This window comes from Podarcis liolepis, assembly GCF_965112155.1.
Source record: "Podarcis liolepis genome assembly, chromosome: 3".
Lineage (NCBI taxonomy): Eukaryota > Metazoa > Chordata > Lepidosauria > Squamata > Lacertidae > Podarcis > Podarcis liolepis.
The window spans coordinates 8,233,159-8,259,638 of NC_139557.1; the positions used below are offsets into that span (position 1 = coordinate 8,233,159).

The 26,480-nt window shown below is 46.7% G+C and overlaps 1 protein-coding gene across 1 annotated transcript in view; it reads left to right on the plus strand.

The window, feature by feature from the left end:
• The first annotated feature begins 478 nt into the window (after nt 1–478).
• The window catches only part of SPRED2 (sprouty related EVH1 domain containing 2), an 85,009-nt gene continuing 59,007 nt past the window's right edge, over nt 479–26,480 (plus strand). Inside the window, exon 1 of the mRNA XM_083495263.1 lies at nt 479–973. Within this exon, the coding sequence (XP_083351389.1) occupies nt 927–973 (47 nt within the window). The 5' untranslated portion in view covers nt 479–926. The remainder of the gene's footprint in view (nt 974–26,480) is intronic.

The window sequence follows — 26,480 nt, forward strand, 5'->3', positions numbered from 1 at the left end:
CTATGATTTATGTTTGTTTGTCTTGTTTGTTTGTTTGTTTGTTTATAATATTGTGAAAACTAATAAAAAATGGGGGGAAAATAAGTGTAATTTTCAACAAGGCTATGATTTATGTTTGTTTGTCTTATGTGTTTGTTTGTTTATAATATTGTGAAAACCAATTAAAAAAATTGGGGGGGGGGGAGCTGCGATCGGTTCGCGGAGCATTCTGCACACGCTCAGAGAAGCCCCGTCGCTGCGCCGCACGTGCCGGGACCCTGGAAGCCGCTGGGGGGGGACACCCTTACCCACCCACCCGCGGGCCAAGGGGGCGCCCCGTTCCCCCCGGAGCATCCCCCGGGGCCACGCTTGGGAGCCGGAGGGCGAGGCGGGCCGCGGAGCCGCGCTGGCCCCAGGCCGCCGCCTCCTCCCGCCCATCTGGAGTCCCGGGAGCGCGGGAGGGAAGCGGCGCTGGCGCGGGGCCGGCCCGCCTCGCTCTCCCTCCCCGACAGCAGCTGGGCTGGGATCACGTCATCGCTTCCGCCCAGCTTCCTCCTCCTGTTGGCGGCGGCGAGAATCCAACATGGAGTAAAGGCAGCGATGGGGCTCGGACGGGGCCGCCGGCTGCTGCTGCCGCTGCTGCCGTGGAGGAGGCGCCCGGGCGCACCGGACGACAAGGCGCCCACGCCGCGCTGCCTCCCCGCGCGCTGAGCCCGCGCTTCCTCGCCTGCCCCGACCAGGCCTTCGAGGGGGGGGGCGGGCCACCGGCCCCCCGCCTGCCTGCCTGCCTTCTCCATCCCTGCCCCCCAGGCGGCCTTCCCCGCCGTCCTCCGTCCCGTCCTCCCCCCGCTCTTCTCTCGCGCGCTCCCCGCATCTCTCCCGGCGATGTGAAGCCCCGGGAAGATGAGGAAGAGGCGCGCAGCCCCCCAGGCGGCTGGCGGAGGGGGATGAGCTCCGACGGGGAGAAGATGACCGAAGAAGCCCACCCCGACGAGTAAGTGGCCGGCCGCGGGGGGGGGGGGCGGCTGCGAGGGAGGGAGGGGGAACATCTGGCGGGGGAGCATCTGGAGAGAGCGCTGCTCGGCCGGGGCATCTTTGCCCTTTCCCAAGTCTCTCCCCCCCCCCCACGACGACGCCCCCTCCTGGGTGGCGAGGCTGTGGCGGAGGGCGCCCCGCTTCTCCTTTTTCGTGGGGGGGGGGGAGATGTTGTACGGCCCCCCCCCCTCTGGGAAGTGGCTGGGGGGGCGGCTAAGAGGACGCCTTGCGCTTCCTTCGCCGGATGTGCTTGGGGCCAATGCCCCGCGGCGCCCTCGCTTCTTCGCGGTCCGCTCTGTTCCGCGGCTCGGGCCCCCCCCTCACGCCCCCTTCGCGTCCGCCATTGCTGCGTCGTGTTCCTCCCCCCCCCTTGAATCGCGCTCATTTGCATAACGCGTTTCCATTCATAAAAAAAAGAGAGAGAGAGAGAGCAAGCCGCCCTCCTCGGAGGCCGGGAGTCGGGGCTCTGGCCGCGGGAGAAAGAAAGCGAGCTGGGGGGGGGGGCGTGAGGCCGGGCTTCTGCTGCCGGGCGGATCCGGGCCCCGCCGAGGGGAGAAAGCCAGGCTTCGGGCCTGGGCCGGCGCCGAAGTTGCGCTGGGGGGTGGGGGGAGCGGGTGGGCAGCAGCAGCAGCAGCTCCCGTCGGCCTGCGAAGCTGTGCAGGGGGCGGCGTTTGTGTCCGCTTGTTACTATGCCACGCACTCGTGTGCTTTTCTCTTGCAAGCCGCCCTGCGGGCCTCGGGCGAAAGGCGGCACAGGAACTGAAATAAAAAATAACTAGCAGAAGGCGAGGCAGCCTCGGTCCCCCAGGCGCTGCTCGGAGCTCGTGGTTAGCGCTGCAGCGGATCGGCATCGTGTGTGTGTGTAAGAGCGGGAAAGTGCGTGCAAAGAAAGGGGGGGGGTCCTTAATTAATTTCAAGCCGCCTTTTCCCTCGAAAGCTTTTTAATTTACAGACGAATCCCGCGCTTGATCTCCGTGCAACCGCACCTCTCCTGCAAGGCACGTCTTTCCTTTGGCGAAGTGGCGGGGCGGGGCGGCTGAGGCTAGTAGTGGTGAAAGGTGACTTGCCTCGGGGACACACCTCTCTCTCTCTCTCTCTCTCGGGCTCGGCAGCGTTTCCTCCGCACCGCGGCACTTTCCCTCGGCCTGTGTTTTTGTGAATAAGACGGGTTCCCGTTATTGTCACATGATCTTGACATTCATAAATCCGGTAACCTTCAGCCTTCGTTCATTCACCAACTCGCTGTCGTTGCTGCCTTGCCCTTTTCCTGAATAGGGAGAGAGAAGCAGGGGTTATACACACACACTGTGTTTGTGTTTGTGTGTGTGTGGAGGGGGGGCAGAGAGAGAGAAAAGGCAACCCTGCAGAATTTGGAAATAGGCGCCCTGGTCAAAATAGTCCTTATTGGCACCAGAAAGGGGCCTCGTTTCCATGCTGGAAATGGGAAGTGAGTCACTTTCTCTCCCCCCCCTTTCCTCCCCCCCCCCTTCCTTAATGCAACGTTTGATGGTCGAAGGTTTGAAGCGCACATCCGTGGAGAGGATGTTGCTGTTGCTAATTCAGCTTTGTGGAAACGGGGAGGGCTGGAGGGAAAGAGCAGTTCTTACATAAATCGCCCTTGCCCGTTTCTAGCTGGAGTTTGACAAGAGAGAATCTTCGCAGTCTTGTGAATCGTCTGCTGCTTAGTTTGTGATCTGTAGCTGCCGCGAAAATAATATATAGCTGCACTTGACTGCTGCAAAACCCTCTCGGGCTTCTGGGCCTTGCAAAGGTGGAAGGAAGATTGCTCCAACATCCATCTTGCTTGTGGCTCTGCTTCCAAGGCTGCTTTGAATACAGGGCTGTGGTTTGTTGTTGGGCCCTGAATTGAAGGCCCTGCGTTGTTCCTAAGGTCTTCTGTTCTTCTGATCAAGCCTTAAACTCCTCACCTTGACAGGTTGCTGCTGTGAGGACAGGGAAAGGGCCAGAGTACAAGTTTTTACACTGGCTTGCCTGATTCTCTCTTTTCATGGAGAAGTCTCTTCTTAGGGTGGCAAAATGAAAAGTGCTCCTGGGCAACAGACGGTGTAGAAATCATGGGCCCTGCAATGATTGGCAGCTTTGTTCTGTTCCCTCTCACCCCATCCCCAAGAAGTAAGGGAGAAATTCATTGCTCTTGTGGGAACCATCTGAACTTTGGAGCTTTTTAAAAAACCCTCTGCAAACACTTCTTACACTGTGAGAGAAAGAAATAAACTGTGCACCCATGCTGCAAAGTAGGGATAGTAGACAAGGCTGAGAGATTGTATATGACAATATTTTGGGGCCTGTGGGAGAGTGACTTAGAACAGCTTTGTAATGTAGTTCAGAGCTGCATTCCCCATATTGTAGATTTGGTATGAGGGTTGCAACTAGGGAAAAATGGCTGGCTTTCACCTCATAGCTTTCTTTGTAGCCGTTTTGAACTACGTAATTACTCGGCTGCAGCAAAGGCAAATCCCATTAAAATTTAGTTACAGCCGCTCATTTTGCTCTCCTCCAAGCTGACGGTGCTGGCATGCTGGTGATCAGTCCACTTGAAGATGTCCACATGCAATCCAAAGGAGTAGCTCAAAGTTAGAATCCAGTGGGCATTTGTAATTAGTCGCCTTATCTGTGTGGCACCTAACCATGAGATACCTTACATCGCACTTCCTGTTTCAGCACCACTAACATCTAGAAATGCCCTTTGTTTTGTGAGACCAACACAGTTGTTGCAGAATCTCTGTCCCTTTTATAGTAAGCAGTCTGATGCAAGCTTATTTGGCATGGGCACAAGGATGATAAAAACAGTTGCCTAGTCCTCTCTACCAATGGCGGTGGCTATTTTAGTTTTGGCAGGGGTGGGGTGTCTGCTATAAGCAACCATTTTTAGCATTCATTTATAGCAGGGTTGGGGAGAGTGTGGCCCTGCAGATGTGGCTGGGCTAAGCTCCCATCACCCCTGACTATGGACCATGCTGGCTGGGGCTTCCAACAAGATCTCTTAAGACCCCAGGCTTCCTTCCCATCATTGATTTCACAGTATGGAATGTGCAAGACTCAAAGCAAAAATCCTTCCTTCTTGCAGATGGCTGCAAAATATTAGCAGCTGTAAATCAGGATAGCCAACCCTTTCCAGCACAGAGAGCCACAGTGACAGTGTTTAATGAACCAGAGGGCCACAGCTAATTCGTAGGATAAATGTAACTGTAAAGGGACCCCTGACAGTTAAGTCCAGTTGCCAACGACTCTGGGGTTGTGGCACGCATCTCGCTTTACTGGCCGAGGGAGCCAACGTGTAACTGTATGCTCCAAGTATTATTTTTTGGCCTGGCCAGTGCCAGACATGTTGTCCTTTTTCCTTCTAATAGTTGCATTGTAATATTAATGCAGGTGATTTTTAGACCTGAAAATGGAAATATCAAATTTGTGTTTCTTTCCCTGCTTTCATTGATGCCATTTTTGCCATTGCTTATATTTAGATGAATGAGGATGAAGAACTGAATGGTGTCTTTTCAGCACATACCGCCTTGTTCAGACATCTTGACTTTGCACAACAGGGAGAAATGTATTGGCTGTTAAAGACTATGTCTTTTTCTCTCCCCCCCCCCTTGATTTAGCTAATACCATTATTGATGGCAGAGATTCTAGGCCATTTGCATGAATATTTACATTTGTTACGGGATTCCATGCACTTGAATACTAACCTAGGTAACTTCCTGTATCCCAGTACATTAATCGACAGTTAAGTGTGCAAGACATTTCCCTTCGGTGCATTATGTTAACCAAGGTTGAATGGGAATGGAAGTATTAAGTCTTTTTACATGCAGCTTTCTGTTAGCAATACACCATTTAAATAGCAGCTGGCGGGGGGGGGGCTGAAGTTCTCCAATGATTTTAATGTACTTTCTTGTAAATGTTCAATTAACTGATTACTGTTAAGCTTTAGTTTCATTTCCTATTAGAAACAATCTTTAAAAGTAACTGATCACTGTAAGTATTACCAATGGAGACACTACCTAAAACCTTACGGATATGATCTGATATAAAGATATTTTGTGCCGGCATATAAATTCTTCTGGTGTGATATACTGCTTGTATCCTCAAAGCGTGGTAAGATGGTTTTACAACCAGCTAGCCTGGTATGCTAACATTGTAAAAAGTACGATTGCTAAAGCATTGCCAAAGGGTAACACTATAACACTAATATTTCCAAGGTTTACAGTTGTGGAAATACATTGTCAAAGAACAACTCCCAAAATCCATATTCTTAAGACTACCACACACAGAATCATTAATGAAATGCATATCTACATAGAAGTGGTTATTTTACAAAGAGGATTGCAGCCTGTCTAAGCAAAAATAACAATAAAAAATTCTAAACACACTGTCACTGTTGATGCACTCTGAAAAATATATTGGTAAACTTCTGCCTCATTCAATTTTGCCTCAGTCTGCCTGGTTTGATCTTTTAATGTTCTGAAAGTACTCATAAGACTTCCAGAAAAGAAGGAACCATTTTTCTTCTTCCACTGAGAGGTTTCTCTGAAAAGATTTCAAGGGAAGTTGGAGTTCCTTGAAGGCTTTTTGTGGGGTTGGGGGAGGGGATCTTCAAGAAGATGATCTGACAAGCTACGGAAAAGGTTTCTGACAGTGAGAGCTGTTTGACAATGGAACGGACTCCCTTGGGAGATTGTGGACTATCCTTCCTTGGAGGTTTTTAAGTAGAGGTTGGAAGGCCATCTGTCATGGATGTTGTAGCTGAGATTTCTGCATTGCAGAGGGTTGGACTAGATGGCCCTTGGGTCTCTTCCAATTCTACGATTCCTTGGAAGTGTGGGTTGGTTAACGTTACCCAAAGAAGGAGGATTGGGTGTGCATTCTAGGTTGCATTTAGAATCTTTTGCAATACCCAGAACTTCCTTTGCAGACAAATGTATGGAAGGGGCCTAGGGTATAAAGTTTGAAAGAAGATGTATTCTGAAGCAAGAGGTAAAGGGACCCCTGACCGTTAAGTCCAGTCGTGGACGACTCTGGGGTTGCAGCGCTCATCTCGCTTTACTGGCCAAGGGAGCTGGCCTTTGTCTGCAGACAGCTTCTGGGTCATGTGGCCAGCATGACTAAGCCGCTTCTGGCGAACCAGAGCAGCGCACGGAAACGCCGTTTAACTTCCCGCCGGAGTGGTACCTATTTATCTACATGCACTTTGACGTGCTTTCGAACTGCTAGGTTGGCAGGAGCTGGGACTGAGCAACGGGCGCTCACCCCGTCGCAGGGATTTGAACTGCTGATCTTCTGATCGGCAAGCCCTAGGCTCAGTGGTTTAGACCACAGCAAGAGAGATGTATATAAAACATCTGGATAGCTCAGTTGGTTAGAGTGTGGTGCTGATAATGCAATGGTTGCAGGTTCGATTCCCATGTGGGACAGCTGCATATTTCTACATTGCAGGAACTTGGACTAGATCATCCTCAGGGGTCCCTTCCTATTCTACAATTCTATGAAAACTCTGGAATTAAAGGATATTTTTCCTTGGAAGTTGGATTCTCCTCCCCTTGTCCTGCAGGGTTAGACATCCTTTGGTCTAGTGTAAATCATGCTTTTAAGTGAAGCTGGTCATTTGTAAGCTGACCTTCACAGTTTTGCTAATTTTGTTTGGAGGTACCTTTCCACCCCTTCCATTGTAAGATCAGGTGTTAGACTGCAATTCAACAGCTTGTTCCAGGGTTATTCCACTAAGCGGGAGCAGGGAACCTTTTCATCTCCTTTGTTTCCTGCCCTTCACTCAGGTCACTTTGTCAGGTGAGGAGCCATCCCTTGCGTGGCACCAGGTCACCCATTTTTTCTTTGCAGTGTGATTTGAGTTCAAGACACTGCAGAGGAAGACCCCAGCCAATCCAAGGGGAAGCTTGAAGTCACCACTAATCAACTGAGCAGTGGTGACTTAAAGCCCTGCTTGGATCAGCTTCACCCCAGAGCTCCCAATTGGATAGTAGCCTCATGTGACAAATTGGCATCCCTATGGAGCCCCTAATTAAGGTTTCCCACTGCTGCATTGAGGTCATTGGCATTTCTTTGGTGACCTAAGGATTTTGGCCTTAGAAAATAAAATCAACCTGTTTGTGGTACTCTAATGCTGAATGGATAAATACCCCAAAGTTTCCTGTCTGTGAAATCCACAAGATTGAAACCAGGCTTCTTCAACCTGGGCCCTCCAGATGTTTTTGGCCTACAACTCCCATGATCCCTATCTAGCAGGACCAGTGGTCAGGGATGCTGGGAATTGTAGTCTCAAAACATCTGGAGGGCCGAGGAAGCCTGATTTAAACCTTAAGTGTGGGTGGGAGTGGTGGCATCGTGGGAACATTTCTATAAATTGCCATTTAAGGCATAAGGAAGAGCTCGTGTGAGTACGTTAAGGATATAACTGATGATTAAGAATAATAAAAGTGCTTATTTTCCTTGCTAGCTGCCCACCTAGTAGCAGTGTTGGATTTGCTGCAGATGAGTCCACTGAGGGCAGAGCAGGCAAGAGGGCTGTGTCATATCTGCTTCCACTGGACCCATTGCAACATCCCTGTAATCCTTACCTGCTTTAGATTCCTGTTTTATAGGTTGTAAAACTGCCTGGTGTAGGCTTCTGTTTTGTGGTTAAGAAGGTTCTTGCTCAAGGGAATTTCCGGTGGAATAGGAAAGAAGCATGGGAGGCCAGGAAGGTGTCTCCTAAGAATAGGCTGAAGGCTGGAGCTTAGCTGGTTTGAGCCTGAAATTGCCTGGATGGGAAGCCACTTGGGAATCAAACGTAAGTGTCCCTGAGCTCCTTGCAAGAACATGGGTAAAAGTGAAATGAAATAAATTCATGCCTCTGTATGGGACAATATGGTTTTGTTTTGTTTTGTTGTTTGTCTAAGGCTGGGTGAAAACTCCATGTGCCTGCCGTAGAATGCTGCTTGTAGATGAATGTTTCCTATGTATGTAATCATTTCTAGCTTTAGAAACCTAGACTTGCAATGGGAAAAAGCCCCTTGCAGGGAAAGCCCTGGAGGGGAAGGGACATAGATGGCTGTGAGGCGACAGGGACTTTCAGTCTCGACAACTGATTTTCAGGGAGTAAGACTACCCAAGAAGTGTCATTAGGCCTGACACTCAACCAAGTTTGTGGAGATCATATTTTTGCTGATAAAGAGTTAATCCCAACTTTGAGTAGTGTTTTATTGCCAGCTCACTCTTAGACATAAGACATTTGTTTCAAGCTTGTGACATCGGAAGCAGAAGTATTATTGACTTGAAGTTTGCATCTCTATGATACTGGCCTAATGTGGGCATAACACTGACTCCCAACAAACCATGGTTTGCAAATTGGGAGCCAGCTGAATGAATACAAATTCCTCTTTTCTCTTCCTCCTTTTCATGCCAGTTTATGGAAAGATTAAGTGTCTTGATTCCAGGTTCCATAAAGTCATTTTCCTCCTGTGCACTGGCAGAGTGTGTCCCTATTTCCTCCATTCTCTCCTGCCTCGTCCCGCACAATGATATTTTCGCTGAGCTTTTCTGCAAAGCTATGGTGGCAGCAGTAGGCTGCTGCTCTTAACTCCCACAGAAAGCCCAGTGCGAGGGAGAAAAACGACCTCAAGGGAAGGGGTCCGTGTTGGCTGCCTGATGAGCCTGCAATGATGGGAAGGGTCGTATCTGGGGCACAGCACATACTAGGCTTGCAGAAGGCCCCAGTTTTAATTCCTGACAGCTCCAAGTGGGATGGTGATATACCCCTTTCTGAAACCTTGGGAGAGCTGCCGCCGCTTTGTGAAGGTGGACCTGGTGGTCTAATTCTGTATAAGGCAGATTCCTATGAGTAAGCAAAGCCAGCATATCTGTTTTCCTGGTCCGATGACAAGAATTGCTTCATGATATTTCGGTACTTGTGTTAGTAATGGCACATTCTGTGAGAAAGCTGGGGTAAAAACAGTGTTAGAATCTCAGGTATATAAGCCAGGCGCAAAATGGCTTCTTAAGCCAAGGTCAAGCTTGCAAAAATCTATCATTTGCCCGATAATAAATGTTGGAAATGTAAAGAAACTGAAGGTACATTCTTTCACCTTCGGTGGACGTGCCCAAAGATTAAGGCTTTCTGGGAAATGATATATAATGAACTGAAAAAGGTATTTAAATATACCTTCCTGAAGAAACCAGAGGCCTTTCTCCTGGGCATTGTCGGCCAATTGGTGCCAAAGAAGGACAGAACTTTTTTATGTATGCCACAACAGCAAGAATACTCATCGCAAAGTATTGGAAGACACAGGATTTACCCACTCTGGAAGAATGGCAGATGAAGGTGATGGATTATATGGAATTGGCAGAAATGACTGGCAGAATCCGAGACCAGGGAGAAGAGTTGGTGAAAGAAGACTGGAAGAAATTTAAAGACTATTTAAAGAAATATTGAAAAATTAATGAATGTTAGAAGGATGTTGGATAGAAACTAAGTGGTTTCCAGCTGTAACGCTTTAGGAGATACGAAAAAAAGGTCTATAAATGGGTAAAAGCCTAATGGTAAGGATTTGCTGAATTAACAAATTGAAGTGGAATACAAAGAAGGGAGGTATGAGGAGGTCCGGGGAAATAAGCGTAAGGAAGATATGTTATGGAAAATTATTTGTTTTTTAAATTGTTTTTATGTTGTATTATGTTGTATTTTGTATTTTGTTTGTTTGTTTGTTTTTTCATTTTTACTGTTATACTTTAAAAACTTTAATAAATATCTTTTCTTAAGCCAAGGTTACAGTCACCAAAATGGAATGTCTAGTTGCCATTTTGGGGCAAGACAGCTCTAAAGTCTTATTTCCAAATGATGGACTGACTGTGATTGATTCTCAGTTAAACATCTGGCTACTTTGAGCTAGGTTAAGAGCTTTGAAAACATAAAGAAGAAAAGTCCCATGATCCAGGGACAGTCCATGTATATATTGGCCTATTCTGACCTCTTTTTCTTTTCTTTCTTTTTTCAAATTTTTTTTATTAAGTTTCACAAAACTATACGCAAACAAAACACACAAACAAACATAAATCGTATCCTTATTAAAATTACACTTATTGACATTGTTAAGTGAATTCCTCGCTTCCCCTTAGTTGAATTTCCATGTATATCCTTAGAACGGCTTTCCAAATCATAATTCTTATAAACGTAGTCCAATAACATCCTTACATCTTTTCAGTTTGAAATTGTACATGTTAAACCCTGACCTCTTTTTCTTAATGGTGACTGTTCCTGCTCAGGCTGCACACAGAAAAAGCATTTTGGTTCCAGGATTCATTCTGCTTGTTCAGATAAAATATAACTGATAGAATTCTAACAGGATGTGGTATTAGCTTGTGAAAACAGTCCAGATTCAGTTATCCCCAGGCATGCACCTCCATGGTGGAGATATCATCTGCCATCTTGGAACCCAGGCATCTTCACTTTGTCGCAAGTGGTTGAAAGCCAGTGCAAAATGTGTCTGGCACCTGGCTAATTTCGAACACTCGGTAAGAAACAGACCTGTGTCTGGATATGCCCTTTTTTTGATATTTTTTTAAAAAGTAACCAATAATAGTATAGGTAAAGGTAAAGGGACCCCTGACCATTAGGTCCAGTCGTGACCGACTCTGGGTTTGCGGCGTTCATCTTGCTTTATTGGCCGAGGGAGCCGGCGTACAGCTTCCAGGTCATGTGGCCAGCATGACTAAGCCGCTTCTGGTGAACCAGAGCAGCGCACGGAAACGCTGTTTACCTTCCCACCGGAGCGGTAGCTATTTATCTACTTGCACTGGCGTGCTTTCGAACTGCTAGGTTGGCAGGAGCTGGGACCGAGCAACAGGTGCTCACCCCGTTACAGGGATTCGAACCGGCGACCTTCTGATCGGCAAGTCCTAGGACCAACAGTGCCACCATAATAGTATATGGAGGACTTTAGCGTGTTTAGCCTGCGTCATGTGCTACCTCAGTGATCTTTAAAAACAGCCTAGGCCAATCTTATTCCAAAATTGCTGATGGGGGCTGAGGGAAGAATATCCCACTTGCATTTCAATCTCTCTTACTGTTAATTTTACTTTATTAAAAAAAAATATAGTTCTAGTATTTATTGGAAACCTCTTAGAGGTTTTATTACAGTTAAGCAGTACATCAATTTTGTTCCATAAATAAAATCCTGTTGCCCGCTTGATTAATTATTGCGGTGGCCTTGCCCAGCCTGTTGCCCTCCAGATCTTCTGAACTACAACTCCCAGCCAGCACAGCTGTTCTATCAGCTCTTCTAACAACTTTAAAAACCGAACGTTATTGTGTCTTGAATGCATGATTTTTGCTACTGTGTGGGTGGGAGGACATAGGCTGCTGCCGTTGCTTCTCAATGACTGTTGTTGTTAGTATTTTTCCTGAGCGAGAGAACATTTCATGCACTGCTTTTGTTCTTTGAGCTCTGGAACCAAGTATCCGTGGATAGCAGTGAGAACAAGCGCAACAAATCTGAATATAACATTACTTTGCTTCAGAGGATTCCCAAAGATTGCCCTGTGTGATGTTAGTTCTATCTCTCTCTCCCAGGCAGCCCCTTCCTATGAAATATTATCAATGGCTTTGTAGTAACAGTAATTACCCAACTGTATTTATCCTCAGGGACCCCTGTTGTGCTCTCCTGTCGCGACATCAGCCTGCACTTTTAAGGCAGGAAAGGCTGTCCTGGGAAATATAAACATGAGTTCCAGTGCCTTGCATCCAAAACAAAACAAAAATTAAGCTTCTTTTAGTTTAAATAGTGGGCTCTGGGCAAGAAGAGGGTTTGAACGGGTGCTTTTAGCAGTATACTTGCCTTCAAAGTTGAAATGTTTTAACTTCTGTATGTAAGGGCTTTTTGAAGTTGCACAGTAAGGAACTTGCAGGCCAGAGAGACATAACTTTTATCTAGTTAACGGTGTTATTGCAGCGCTGCAGTCCGCGGTACATATGTGTGTGTGCACGTGTATAGTCACACCTTGACACCAGGCAACTTGACCTGGAAAAAAAGCATTCCTGCAATGAGGAATGACAGAGATCACAGGTAAGGTAAAGGGACCCCTGACCATTAGGTCCAGTCGTGGCCGACTCTGGGGTTGCGACACTCATCTCACTTTATTGGCCGAGGGAGCCGGCGTACAGCTTCCGGGTCATGTGGCCAGCATGAGTAAGCCACTTCTGGCGAACCAGAGAAGCACATGGAAACGCCGTTTACTTTCCTGCTGGAGTGGTACCTATTTATCTACTTGTACTTTGATGTGCTTTCAAACTGCTAGGTTGGCAGGAGCTGGGACCGAGCAACGGGAGCTCACCCCGTTGCGGGGATTCGAACCGCCGACCTTCTGATTGGCCTAATCCTTCCCTCTCCAGTTGTGGGTTTCTCTCCACCCCTTCCTGTGCACCACTTAAGAGTTGGAAGGTAGCCTCCCAGTTGAGCCAATGGGAATGGTGGTTTTTTATTTTTGTTTCTTTTCAAATGCCTAATTGCTCCACAAGGGAGATCTTTGGCAGGGTGTTCATATAACCCGACCAATTCACCCGCCCACATGCCTTTAGCAATCAAGTCAAAACCAGGGGTCAGCAAACTTTTTCAGCCGGGGGCCGGTCCACTGTCCCTCAGACCTTGTGAGGGGCTGGACTATATTTTTTTGCGGGGGGGGGGGGGAGAATGAACAAATTGCTATGCCCCACAAACAACCCAGAGATGCATTTTAAATAAAAGGACACATTCTACTCATGTAAAAACACTAGGCAGGCCCCACAAATAACCCAGAAATGCATTTTAAATAAAAGCACACGGTCTACTCATGTAAAAACACGCTGATTCCCGGACCGTCCGTGGGCTGGATTTAGAAGGCGATTGGGCTGGATCCGGCCCCCGGGCCTTAGTTTGCCTACCCATGGTCAAAAGAGTTATTGGGAGTCAATAGAAAGCTTGTTCTTTCTCTTTAAGCATGGAAAGGGACAAGGAGGGATGGTGCTGTGGGCCACGTCTGGTCATAAGCTAGCAGTTCCCCTCTTCTACTTCAGAAGAACATGGAAGAGGGAAGAAGCTTGTTTTCTCCTGCTTTGGAGGGTAGGATTCAAACCAATGGCTTCAAGCGCCAAGAAAGGAGATTCCAACTAAACACACGGAAAAGCTTTCTGACAGTAAGAGCTGTTCAACAGCGGAACAGTCTCCCTCAGGAGCTTGTGGACTCTCCTTTCTTGGAGGTTTTGAAGCAGAGATTTGATGGCCATCTGTCATGGATGCTTTAGTTGCGAGTCCTGCTTTGCCGTGGGTTGGACAAGATGACCCTTGGTGTCCCTTCCAACTCTATAGTTCTATGATTCTGTGAGCTGGAGAAATTCTGACTACTTAATTCAGTTGTGATTCTGGAATCTGAGGAATAAGGAATAGTAATCTAGCTGTTGGGATTAGTAATAACTGAGCGAATGAATTTATTGTGCAACAAGAGGGCTTGAGAGATGCTGAATACATATGCAGCAGATCTTTGAATGCAAATTAGATTCGCAAAATATGCAACATTGTACAACTTGTCTCTAACCCTGCTGGCATTATATTCAACAATTTAGAATATTCTGGAATTTGAGAATATTTAAGAAACTGAATACCTCTGTTCCCACTTAGTAATTTTTATTCCCTGTTAATTCAGTGCAAGCCTCTTTATACTAGACGAGAGAGCTGCAAATATCTCATCATCTTGGGTATTTAGGCACTCAGACCTTTGTAGAACCAGGAAATTTTGGAATATTTTCAATCCTCTGTTTTAAGTACTGAAAATATAAAAGTAAATAAAACTGAATATAGAGTTAAAGTTTTCTTCCTTCTTTGGTCAAATGCTACCCATTCTTAATTTTTTGGGTGGGTGTCCTCCAGCTGGTTAATGAAAGTTGTAGAGGTAGGCTTTGCATATATTTGGACCAACTACATGGAGAAGCAGCATATGAAATACAATTGTGGCAGAAGCTGTGAAAGTTCTTGGTTTGTGAATGAAGTGTTTATGGTACACAGAAAAAACTGCAGTAAAGGTGGTTCTCTGCTTCCATTAGAGCAGCATCTCACCTTTTTGGAGGTGTTTCTTGCACTGGGGCATAGGAGTTTATGTGGTGTGCCCTTTTCCTTGCACATTAGTGATCCCTTGTTTCACCCCAAAAGCAAACTATGTGACTGGGGAATGTTCATTCGTGAAATGGGTTCCTAAATGCTGGTTGGATTGGGATGATGACATTTACTGTTGTCTTTAAGTACTTATTTGTATAATTCTGAAGTGGAGCATAAGTTGCACATTATTTTAATCCCTCTATGACTCAGATCAAGGGTGCCCAAACTTTTTTCAAAGAGGGCCAGATCTGGTGAAGAGAGCATGCATGAGGATCGGCCAAAGTTGTTGATTCTTTGGGATTGAAGTTGTTGAGGGTTTTTTTTACGGTTTTACCCCAAAGTTCTTAAGCCTTTTTAAGGGTTTGACCCCAATAAATAAACCGCCACAGGGGCCGGATAAAACCGGTTGGGGGCAGATTAGGCCCCTGAAGCAAAGTTGACACGCCTGACTTAGATTCAGACTTGGTCCCATAATGGATGACCACCTTTACTCACCTCTCTCAGGATCTTGAGAAATTGGGTTGGCGCAGTTGACAGTGCAGAACAGAGACGGGATGCAGAGCATACAGCAAGTCAACATGGTCTCCACGAAGAAGGGCTGTTAAATCAGAGCAGCTTCTTTCTTCTTCATTCTCTCTGTTTCTTTAAAGGCATTCAGGGGATTGACCACCTAGAGACAAGGCGAACACTGTATAGTTAACTCCTGCTTTCAGCCTATATTTTCCACAAACATGTTTTAACAGTGTAATTTTAGATCTGTTAAGATGGGAGGGGGGAAAGGTTCTGTGCTTGTATTTTAACACTTGGTAAGGAATCTTCTGCCTGTTTATATAGGCTATGAGTAAAAAGTTATGCCCTGGAGCTGATCTAGGTTATGAAAAATTCAAGTTGAAACATATACAGGAGTGGTGTGCGTGTGTGCGGACACACAAACGTGAATCTCAAGTTGAAGCAAAGCACATAAATGCTATGAATACACTAATGCTCAAATGCCAGACTGGGTGGGAGGCTGGGACATGTGTGTGTGTGTGCGCGCGTGCATGTGTGTGTGTGTGTGTTTTCTTATCCCTTGTCTTCTGGCTATGGACCTGATATTTAATGAAATCATCCAACCAGCCTGAACCAGTATATATTTAAAAATCTAAAACATTGCAGGCATTTTACCTGATTTCTTATTACATGTAGTGCGGAAAATTCTGAGATGTGTGGTGTTCAGTGGATCAGGCCCCCGGTCATTCCTTTATGGCTTTTGATTCTAGGTTTGAAAATGAATGCATTTGTCTATCCCAGTGTTTCCCAAACGTTTTTGGGCAACGGCACACCTGTTTACTGAAAAAAAATCTCGCGGCACACCACCATTAAAGCCCCGCCCCGTGACGTCAGCGCGCAGCGTCACGCCGGGAGGGACACACAAAAGTGAAAGTTTTTTCCCTCGGCAGCTCCTCTCAGCTGCGCTCAATCCGCCTCGGAGCGCAGGAGCGATGCCTCTCTCTGGCTCTCCCTCCGCGCAGGCTGAGGGAGGGAGGGAGGGGCGCGTGTGACCCGTCTCTGCTGGGAGACCAAACCCAGCGAGGCAGAGTCGCGCGGAGGCGCCCAGGCAGCGCTGCCGGCTGCGAGGAGGAGCGCCAGGCAGCAGCAGGAGGCGCGGCCTCTCCTCGCCGCCGCCGCCCCGCCTCTCGCCGCCCGACTCGCCCGCCTCCCTCCAGGCATCTCGCGGCACACCAGCCGATGTCTCACGGCACACTCGTGTGCCGCGGAACACCGGTTGGGAAACACTGGTCTATCCAATCCTTCTTTTTTTTCATATGATGAATTTTATAAGGATAAAAACAGTTCATCTTCGAGTACTTGGAATGCATGGAGCTGATACTTTGCCCTGTGTTGGGAATACAAGTTCTCTTACCCTTGTATTCCTCCCATGTTCCCACTGTAGGAAAAGGAATGGGCTTGATAGCTTGCAGAATGTTCATATCAGCAGTCTGTTGAAAATCTAAAAGGAGAGCAACTAAACATCATCTTCTGACCTTGAAATCTAAGGTTATGTCCCTGTTTTTGACAGTCAAGAAAATCAAAGTAGATACTTGGTGAGCTCATTTGTATATTCTTACATTTGCCCTGAAATCTACAATGGTTAAGCAATACATTTAGTACTTTTCTCTGTTTTGTACTTTTGAAGCCTAGGTATCCCCTGTATATCTTGAAATCAAAGAATTAATAGCTAACTTTGCTAAACTTGAACGGCTAGACATCAGAACCACAGTATTTAGCAACTCGGATTTAGCAAAGTTATTTTAAATGGCACAATGGGTGATATGATATCTTGCAAACGGAGAAGAGTTGTCTTGCACTGATCTGATTCATCATGCTTAGTTCTTGGAAAGCTTATCTTATTTCCAGTTACATTGTTGAGGAACCTTCTATGCAGATAACTCTGATTTGTTCTGACACATCTTAAGAGATGTGATTTTCAGAACCAGAAGGCAGGAGGTGAGCCATAAAATTGAGAAGTTAGAACATTTCAATTGTATTTCGTTATCTCATCCACCATATCATGAACAGGCAACATTTTGTATGCAACTTTTTGGGATCAATGTACTAATCAGATAGGGAAAACTAACACTGCATTTTCAGAAATCTTCTATGTGAATAATTGCTAGGCTTGTGAGGTGAAATGTGAAGCTCTGCTGGCCTCACCTGAAATTTTAAATGGGTGCTTTTTCATGGCTTTCCTTCCAATGTGCATCTACAGTTAGCAGATATTTTGCATTTCAGGGCACAGTCATTACAGTTCACCTTCCAGCAAAAGGAAGCACAATGCTCTATAGCAATACATACAGTGGTGCCTCGCAAGACGAAATTAATTCGTTCCGCAAGTTTTTTCTTCTTGCGAGTTTTTCTTCTTGCGAAGCACGGTTTCCCATAGGAATGCATTGAAAATCAATCAATGCGTTCCTATAGAGACCGTCCAGGGACAGAGGGGAAACGCCGCGTGCCTTCCCCTCTGTCCCCGGACCTGTTTAAAGCAAGGGGCGGTGGGGAGAAGATTGCTTCTCCCCGTTGCCTGCCCCGCAATCTCCGGGGACAGTCCCCGGACCTGTTTTAAAGCAAGGGAAGGGGCAGCGGGGAGAATCGCTTCTCCCCGTTGCCGCCCCTTGGTTCAAAAGGGGTCCGGGGAGAGAGGGGAAGGCGCGCTGCGCTTCCCCGCTATCCCCGGAGCTTGCGGGGCAAGCTTCGTTTTGCGAAGCAAACCCATAAGGAAATGTGTCTTGCGAAGTGGCTAAGAAAACGAAAAACTCCTTCGTCTAGCGAGTTTTTCGTCTTCCGAGGCGTTCGTCTTGCAGGGTACCACTGTACTTTAAATCAGGATCTAGTGCAATCTTGATGGGGTTTTGATGTGTTCATTTTGGAAGCCGTTTTTGCATTGGATGTGATACCAGAGGCAGTGGGCATTCTCTCTACCAGATGGGTGAAATGGGCGGCTCTAATATTATCCCTGCATTTTCAGACACAACAGTCAATCACTTCTGCTGCTTCTCCCCCACCCCCACCCCAGTGTGTGTGTGTGTGTGTGTGTACACTGTAGTGGTACCTCTACCTCCAGTTACGTATCCTTCAGGATACGTCCGCTGCAAACCTGGAAGTATTTTCTGGGTTTCGCTGCGCGCGCATGCACAGAAACACTCTACGCACCACGCACATGCGCAGAAGTGCTAAACCGCGCATGTGCAGAAGCGGCACCTCCGGTTGCAAATTCCTCAGGATATGACCAGAGCTCCAGAACGGATCCCATTCGCAACCGGAGGTACCACTGTACTACACAGTAGGAAGAAATAGGATGCTATTTTGTAATCCTTTGGAAGAGAGCTCACAATGGGCAAAACACAGATAGTGATTAGTCCCCTCAAGGCAGTTTCTAGACTTAGCCCAGAAAGATTCACACAGGCATGTTATATAAGGCTTAAAGCAGCAAATTTAAAATTGCCATGGAACCAGCAGTTCCCTAACTCTGGTATCTACCTTTGTTAATGAGACATGGTTGTTTTCTTAATTAATTCATATACAGTGGTGCCTCGCAAGACGAAAAAAATCCGTTCCGCGAGTCTCTTCGTCTAGCGGTTTTTTCGTCTTGCGAAGCAACCCTATTAGCGGCTTAGCGCTTTTAGCGGCTATTAAAGGCTTAGCGGCTAAAAAGCTCTTAGCGGCTTAGAAAAGGGGGGGGAGCGAAAAAAATCGCAAGACTCGCAAGATGTTTTTGTCTTGCAAAGCAAGCCCATAGGGAAATTCGTCTTGCAAAGCGCATCGAAAAACGGAAAACCCTTTCGTCTAGCGGGTTTTTCGTCTTGTGAGGCATTCGTCTTGCGGGGCACCACTGTAGTGTTTAAAGCAGGCATGGCCAAACTTGGCCCTCCCGATGCTTTGGGACTACAATTCCCATCATCCCTGACCACTAGTCCTGTTAGCTAGGGATGATGGGAGTTGTAGTCTGAAAAACTTCTGGAGGGCCAAGTTTGGCCATGCCTGGAAACTTTAAAGGAACATAAAATGTGGCTGGAGGCAGGAAAGCTTATGACCATCGATAAAATGGAAGGTCATGGTTTCCCTCTCTGGGTCCAGACCATAGCATCTCTTTTTCTAAGGGCTGGTGAAGACAACACTTTGCCTGCTGGATTCTTTGGCTGGCCTCCTCCCTTGCTCTCTCCACCAGGGCCTTTCCACCTCACCACCTCACTGCAGGAAGCAGTGAATGGTCCAACCGGAGAGATCTTGGGTCCTGCATCACTAAGTCAGTGAAATGTCATGTTCAGTTTAAACACAGGATCTTCTTGGTCGGGTCTTTTCCTGATACAGGGCGGTTTGGAGGATGAATGAAGCAGGGACATGCTGGGGCGTCCTCACAATTCCCTCCCCAGGTAAAACTTTGGGAGCCACATGCCATCAGAATGGACTGTAGGACATCATTTGTATTTTTGTTGAATTTGCTGATGGAAGTGAGCTTTCCAAGGCACTCGTGGCAGGGAATTGTGTCTACTAAGCCACTTCTAGACTTCAGCTTTGGGTGCAATTAATGCTGAATTAGGTAGAAGTTGACTTCAGTACTTGGTAACAATAAATAAATACTTCAAGCACGAGAATGGGCTCTTTAGGAATATTTGCTGGGAGAGTGACTTTACATGAGAGAGAGAGAGAGAGAGAGAGAGAGAGAGAGAGAGAGAACACATAATGATTGTAGGAGCGTTACAATTTTTCTGAATAGAGTAAACGCATTGATGATTAGCTTCTGTCTCCAGCATGCTTATATGAAATAAATACTGTTTCACTGCTGCATGCTCTTGCATTTCTACTCAAGGGTTTACAGTGGAAATTTTATCTTGCAGCCAGGATTTGTAGCCCAGCCTACATAATAGGGCCGGACGATAACTGGTTTTCAACATTGCGATATATCACCAACTAAATCATAATACTTTTATGTATCACCATGTCTGATAGCATGCTTCAGCTCATACACACCAACTCTATGGGGCCCCCAACGTATGCAGGGATGGGGCTGAACCCCCCCCCCCCCAGTGTTGAGGGGCTGGACCCTGCTGGGCCTCCCCACGGCGGCAGCAGCGGAGTTCCTTTGCAGGCCAACCATGGTGGTGGAAATGCCAAAGCATACAGCCATACCTCGGGTTACAGACGTTTCAGGTTGCGTGTTTTCGGGTTGCACACCACACCGAACCTGGAAGTACCAGAACGGATTACTTCCGGGTTTTGGCGCTCACGCATTCGCAGAACTACTAAATTGCGCTTTGCGCAGAAGCGCTGAATGGCAGCCTGTGCATGCGCAGACATGGCGCTGCGGGTTGCAAATATGCCTCCCGCACGGATCACGTTCGCAACCCGAGCGTTCACTGTATAAGGAAATAAGAAGAAGATGAAGCATATAAGGAAATACAGTGGTACCTCGGGTTACATATGCTTCAGGTTATATACGCTTCAGGTTACAGACTGCGCTAACCCAGAAATAGTGCTTCAGGGTAAGAACTTTGCTTCAGGATGAGAACAGAAATTGTGTGGCGGCAGCGCAGCAGCACCGGGAAGCCCCATTAGCTAAAGTGGTGCTTCAGGTTAAGAACAGTTTCGGGTTAAGAACGGACCTCTGGAACGAATTAAGTACTTAACCTGAGGTACCACTGTATAGGGTTGGAGGTACAGAGATTTAAACAACACAGCAAGGTTTTGGGTTTTTTGTGTGTTTTCTCTGAAGTAAAGGCACCACCAACACACACACACACACACACACACACACACACACACACACACAAAGAAGGCAAAGGCAGCAACATACCAGGAGCAAGCAGGGAGACGGAGGGGCCTTCCTGCCAAGAAAAGTATCTGTGTGGGAAATCAGCTACCGAGGGCTCTGCTTTCCAGATCTTGCTGTACCAATTGGCTGACATGTCCCTCGCTGGGCTGGGAGCTGCCGCGTCTGGGCACTGCTGGCTGCTTAAATTTCAGTTCATCTTTGCGTTTCTGCCGCTGGTTCTTTGATTGTCTAGCCATGCGTGTGTGTGCACACGTGTCTTTGCTCCTGGGTTGTTAGCAGGACCCGTGTCATTAGATGAACTCTGGCAGTTTTGGGGGCGAGAGCAGGAAGTTACGCTTAAAGAGTAGGTCTGTGTGCTTGCAGGCAAGGGCTCATCGGGAAATTGGCTGCCCACCCTCAGCGTGAGGTGCCTTCTTGCCAAGAAAATTATCGGTTCAGCTGTACTGCCGCACTAGGAATCTGTCAGTCCTCACCTTTTGCTCACATTTCCCTCATGGTATATTGCCTGGTTAAAGCACTTGCCCACAATGTCAACAGTGGCACCTTGGGTTACATACGCTTCAGGTTACAGACTCCACTAATCCAGAAATAGTGCTTCAGGTTAAGAACTTTGTTTCAGGATGAGAACAGAAATCGTGCTCTGGCGGTGTGGCAGCTGCAGGAGGCCCCATTAGCTAAAGTGGTGCTTCAGGTTAAGAACAGTTTCAGGTTAAGAACGGACCTCCGGAACGAATTAAGTACTTAACCCGAGGTACCACTGTGCTAGTATTGGACGGTATAGCAATTTATTGCATAACCTTACTACATAATTCATTCCGTGCTGACATTCCATACTCCTAGCGAGGCTTCTGTCCCCACTTTACAATATTATTTGCACAAGATCAAAACATGGATTTGGATTTCTTTGGAGGTGAAGCAAGGGGTGTATGTGCACATACATGTCAAGTCTATAAGCTGTGCTTGTGCAACTGTTTTGTATTTCTGGTACTTAAAACTAGGGGTAGACAACCTAAGGCCCGGGGGCCAGATGCAGCCCAATCGCCTTCTCAATCCGGCCCGCGGACGGTCCGGGAATCAGCATGCTTTTACATGAGTAGAATGTGTTCTTTTATTTAAAATGCTTCTCTGGGTTATTTGTGGGGTCTGCCTGGTGTTTTTACATGAGTAGAATGTGTGCTTTTATTTAAAATGCTTCTATGGGTTGTTTGTGGGGCATAGGAATTTGTTCATTTTTTTTTCCACAATATAGTCTACCCCCCACAAGGTATGAGCAACCCACTGCTGAAAAAGTTTGCTGACCCCTGCTTAAAACTATCAGCACAATAGTATCTGAAGAAGTGTGCATGCACACGAAAGCTCATACCAAGAACTAACTTAGTTGGTCTTTAAGGTGCTACTGGAAGGAATTTTTTTATTTTAGCACAATAAAAGTTAGTGTAAAAGTTTTGATATCTAAGCTCCCCTGACCTGTTGCCCAAACCAGCCCATCACCTTCTTTAAAAACTGCACCACAAATGTTTAAAAGGTGACATGTCAATATCTCACTGGCTTCAGATAGTAGGAATATAGTCATTCTGAGTTGAGAGAATCTGAGAAAAATGGATCCAATGAAATAGCTTCATCTGCCACACTGTGCCAAATAATACGGCCTAGTATGTGGTTGAGATGTGACACAGGAAGTCTCTGTTTCAAATTTTACCTTCTTAGTCTCAACTAAGCTGTTATTCTGTTAGCCTCTGTCTCTTCTGGAACATTAGGGACGCGGGTGGCGCTGTGGGTAAAACCTCAGTGCCTAGGGCTTGCCGATCACATGGTTGGCGGTTCAAATCCCCGTGGCGGGGTGAGCTCCCGTCATTCGGTCCCAGCTCCTGCCCACCTAGCAGTTCGAAAGCACCCCTAAGTGCAAGTAGATAAATAGGTACCGCTTTATAGCGGGAAGGTAAACGGCGTTTCCGTGCGCTGCGCTGGTGCAGGCTCGCCAGAGCAGCTTCGTAACGCTGGCCACATGACCCGGAAGTGTCTTCGGACAGCGCTGGCCCCCGGCCTCTTAAGCGAGATGAGCACACAACCCCAGAGTCGGTCACGACTGGCCCGTATGGGCAGGGGTACCTTTTACTTTTACCTTCTGGAACAATTATAGTGGCTGGTGTACAGGACTGCTGAATGGATTACTGAAACTCTTCAGTCCATTGAAATGCAGCATATAAATGTCATTTAATTCTTGGGAACCTTGAATTTCTTGTCCACAAAGCTTCACTTTCTATTGTAATTTATTTTGCTGGACTTTTTATTCTTTCCTCCAAATGGGCCGCATTGTAATCGATTATGTTAAGGAGATAATGATCTGTTAGTGGACTGCTGCCCAGTTTCCGGTGGAATGCCTAATGTCTGCACTACATATTTAAAGCAGCATTATGCCGCTAAAGCAGCCATGGCTTCCCCCAAAGGCTTCTGGGAAGAGTAGCGTTAAAGGAGCTGAGAACTCCTATTCTCCTCACAAAACTACAATTTCTAGAGTGGTTTGTGAGAATTGCAGCTGGGGTAGAGGGAATAAGACATAATCCCATTGCATCATTTAGCAGTAGTAGCAGCAGCAACCACAAACATTTTATTACCTGTACCCAGCTCATCTGAATGGGTTGCCCCAAGTACTCTGGTCAACTTCCAACAGTATATAAAATAACACAACAAAACATCAGACGTTAAAAGCTTCCCAATACTCCACTGCCCTCAGATGTCTATGGAAAACTGTTTATCTGTTTGACATCTGATGGGAGGGCATTCCACAGGGCAGGCACAAGTATTGAGAAGGCCCTTTGCCTGGTTCCCTGTAACCTCACTTCTCGCAGTGAGCGAACCTTCAGATTGGGATTCCCACACTCCTTGGCAAGGATTTCCATGTGAACTGCTGTTCCAAAATGGAGATAACTTTATTCTAAAATTGCCAGAGAATACAGTCAAGGGCCATTGTGAACAGAGCTCCCATATCTTCTGGTGGTGCAGAGCAATAATAAGTGAGCAGTTAGCCAGGCACCAGACACATTTTGCACCTGGCTATCAGTCACTTGTGACCAAGTGAAGATGCCTGGGCACCAGGATTCTATCTGCACAGTCAGAATGAATTTCAGGAACTGAAATGCTTTTTCTGTGCAGCCTGCACAGGAGCAGTGAACAACATTATAGTTAATTGTTGTAGCTTATCTTCACTTACCCTACTCCACTGCTCTGGTCACAGTTGTGAAGAATATTCCTACGTTATGAATGGTCGCCATTAAGAAAAAGAGGTAGGAATAGGCCTCTCTCTCTCTCTCTCTCTCTCTCTATATATATATATGTGTGTGTGTGTGTGTGTGGACTGCCCCTGGATGAAATGACTTTCCATCATTAAGTTCTCAAAACTCTTAACCTAGCTGAAGGCAGTCATCTGAACTAGCCAGATGTTTAACTGATAATCAAGCACAGTCATCTGAAAAACAAGACTTTGGAGCCACCTTGGACCAGAATGGCAACTAGACATTCTGTTTTGGCGACTGTAACATTGGCTTAAGGAGCCATTTGGTGCCTAGTTTCTAACAGTGCCCTAGAGGAGATATAACTGTAAACCAATACACCATGACTTGTCTTGGACTACTGCAATGCACTCTGTGTGGGCTATCTTTGAAGGTGACTCAGAAACTACAACTAACCCAGAATACAGCAGCTAGACCAGGGCCAGCAACCTTTTTCAGCCATGGGCCGGTCCACTGTCCCTCAGACCATGTGGTGGGCTGGACTATATTTTTTTGCGGGGGGGGGGGAATGAATGAATTCCTATGCCCCACAAATAACCCAGAGATGCCTTTTAAATAAAAGCATACATTCTACTCATGTAAAAACATGCTGATTCGCGGGCCGGATTTAGAAGGCGATTGGGCCGGATCCAGCCCCTGGGCCTTAGGTTGTCCACCCCTGAGCTAGACGGATGATTGGGAGAGGGCACCAGGATCATATAATACCAGTCCTAAAGGATGTATACTGGCTCCCAATATGTTGCCGAGCACAATTCAAAGTGTTGGTGCTGACCTTTAAAGCCCTAAACGGCCTTGGCCCTGTAAACCTGAAGGAGCTTCTCCGCCCCCATCGTTCAGGTCCCGCTGAAGGAGCTTCTCCACCCCCCATCGTTCAGGTCCCATCCTGAGGTCCCGCTCCGGGGCCTTCTGGCAGTTGCCTCACTGTGAGAAGCGAAGTTACAGGGAACCAGGCAGAGGGCCTTCTCGGTAGTGGTGCCCACCCTGTGGAACGCCCTCCCAGCAGATGTCAAGGAGATGAGTAACTAATGAGTAACCATTAGAAGACATCTGAAGGCAGTCCTATAGGGAAGCCTTTTAATGTGTAATGTTTTGTTATGTTTTTGTATATGTTCGAAGCCACCCAGAGTGGCTGGGACAACCCAGATGGGCAGGATACAAATAAAATGTTGTTGTTGTTAATAGTCTTGAATAAAATACCCCTTGCAAAGGGCCTTTAACTGCTGGTCGTTCTTTGTTTTGTTTACAAAATGTTAAGACTGAGGGGTGGCATACAGTTGCATATATCCCGAGGTGAAGTTGGTGGTGTTGTGGTGCATAACATTTTTCAAGTGCTTTATTCTTCAGCAACAATTTCCCCCATTTCATAAGTCCATTGCTAACTGTGAATGCCTGCCAATTGCAATATAAGACAAGCTTGGCAGTTTCAATCTTTCAAGCTTTGTTTACTAAAATTCAAGTAAACTAAACACATTGAGTTAGATCACACTCTAGGGTGTCAGGAAAATTTCCAGTGAAAATCACCCAAATTTCCATAGGAAGACTTTGTGGTAACTTTACCAGTTTTCTCTCTCCCCCCCCCCCCCCCGCAAAATCGCTGGAATTCAGCTGTCCATATACAGAACTTTCACTTGTTTAGGAGCCAGATATTCAAAGGGCTGTGATACCTGTTTTGCCTCAAGAAATTCCTGTTCTCCCATCACTAGGCATCAAATCAGTGGATACCTTCAAATGGGCTTATTTGGTGATTTGACCCCGTATATTGCTTCCTCCCCCCTCCCCAAACGTTAGCTCTCATCACTCTTGTACCTTTTTTAAGAAAGGAGACGCTGTCACTGCCCACCTTTTCCTCCACCAACTGCAGGCCACTGGAACAGGCTGTTTCCATGGCAATGTAGCTTGTTTCCATGGCAGAGTGCTGCTAATGTGGCTGACTTCGTGGTTCACTTTGTTCACTCTGTTCCTAAATCCGGAAAACTGAAAGGGAAGCAGCCTCCTTAGTCCAAATGATCGGGACCGGAATCGGCGGGTAGGCTGGCAGGTGGGAAGCAAGCACTGTGACTGCTGCCTGTGTTTAAGACGTCATGTCAGAGCTGGATTTGAAGTTCACCCCCGTTGCCTGTTCCAAGGTCTTAATCCTGTGCTTTGATTCTGAAATGAAAATGTCTTTGCATATGCGGAAGGATTGAAATAGTCACACAATGCCTGCAACCCGGGGTTTCCATCTTCTTTGCAGATCTGTCTGTTGTGCCTCTAACCAGCACCTTGGCCTGCAGACATGAACAGGTGGCAATTTTTCCCTCTGGGATATGAAAATATTTGCCTATGGTTTCAAGCTCCCCAGGCCGCTGTTGACCTAGTCCAAGGGTAGCCAACAAGGTGCCCTTCAAATTAAAAAAATTCCTTCCAGTAGCACCTTAAAGACCAACTTTAAGGGGTGGGGAGGGGTATTACTCAGAAGGGTGGTGGGAATGGGTGATTGGCAGATAGCTGAGATGAGCCTGTGGACGACTCTTAATGACTGCAATAGGTCTTACAGGAAAAGGCAAGGGGTGAGAAGGTGAAAAATGGCTTAGTCATGTATAATGAGATAAGAATCCAATGTCTTTGTTCAAACCAGGTCTCTCCATGGTTTTAAGTTTGGTAATGAGTTGCAATTCAGCAGCTTCTCTTTCCAGTCTATTTCTGAAATTCCTTTGTAGTAAAACAGCTACTTTGAGATCTTGTATAGAATGT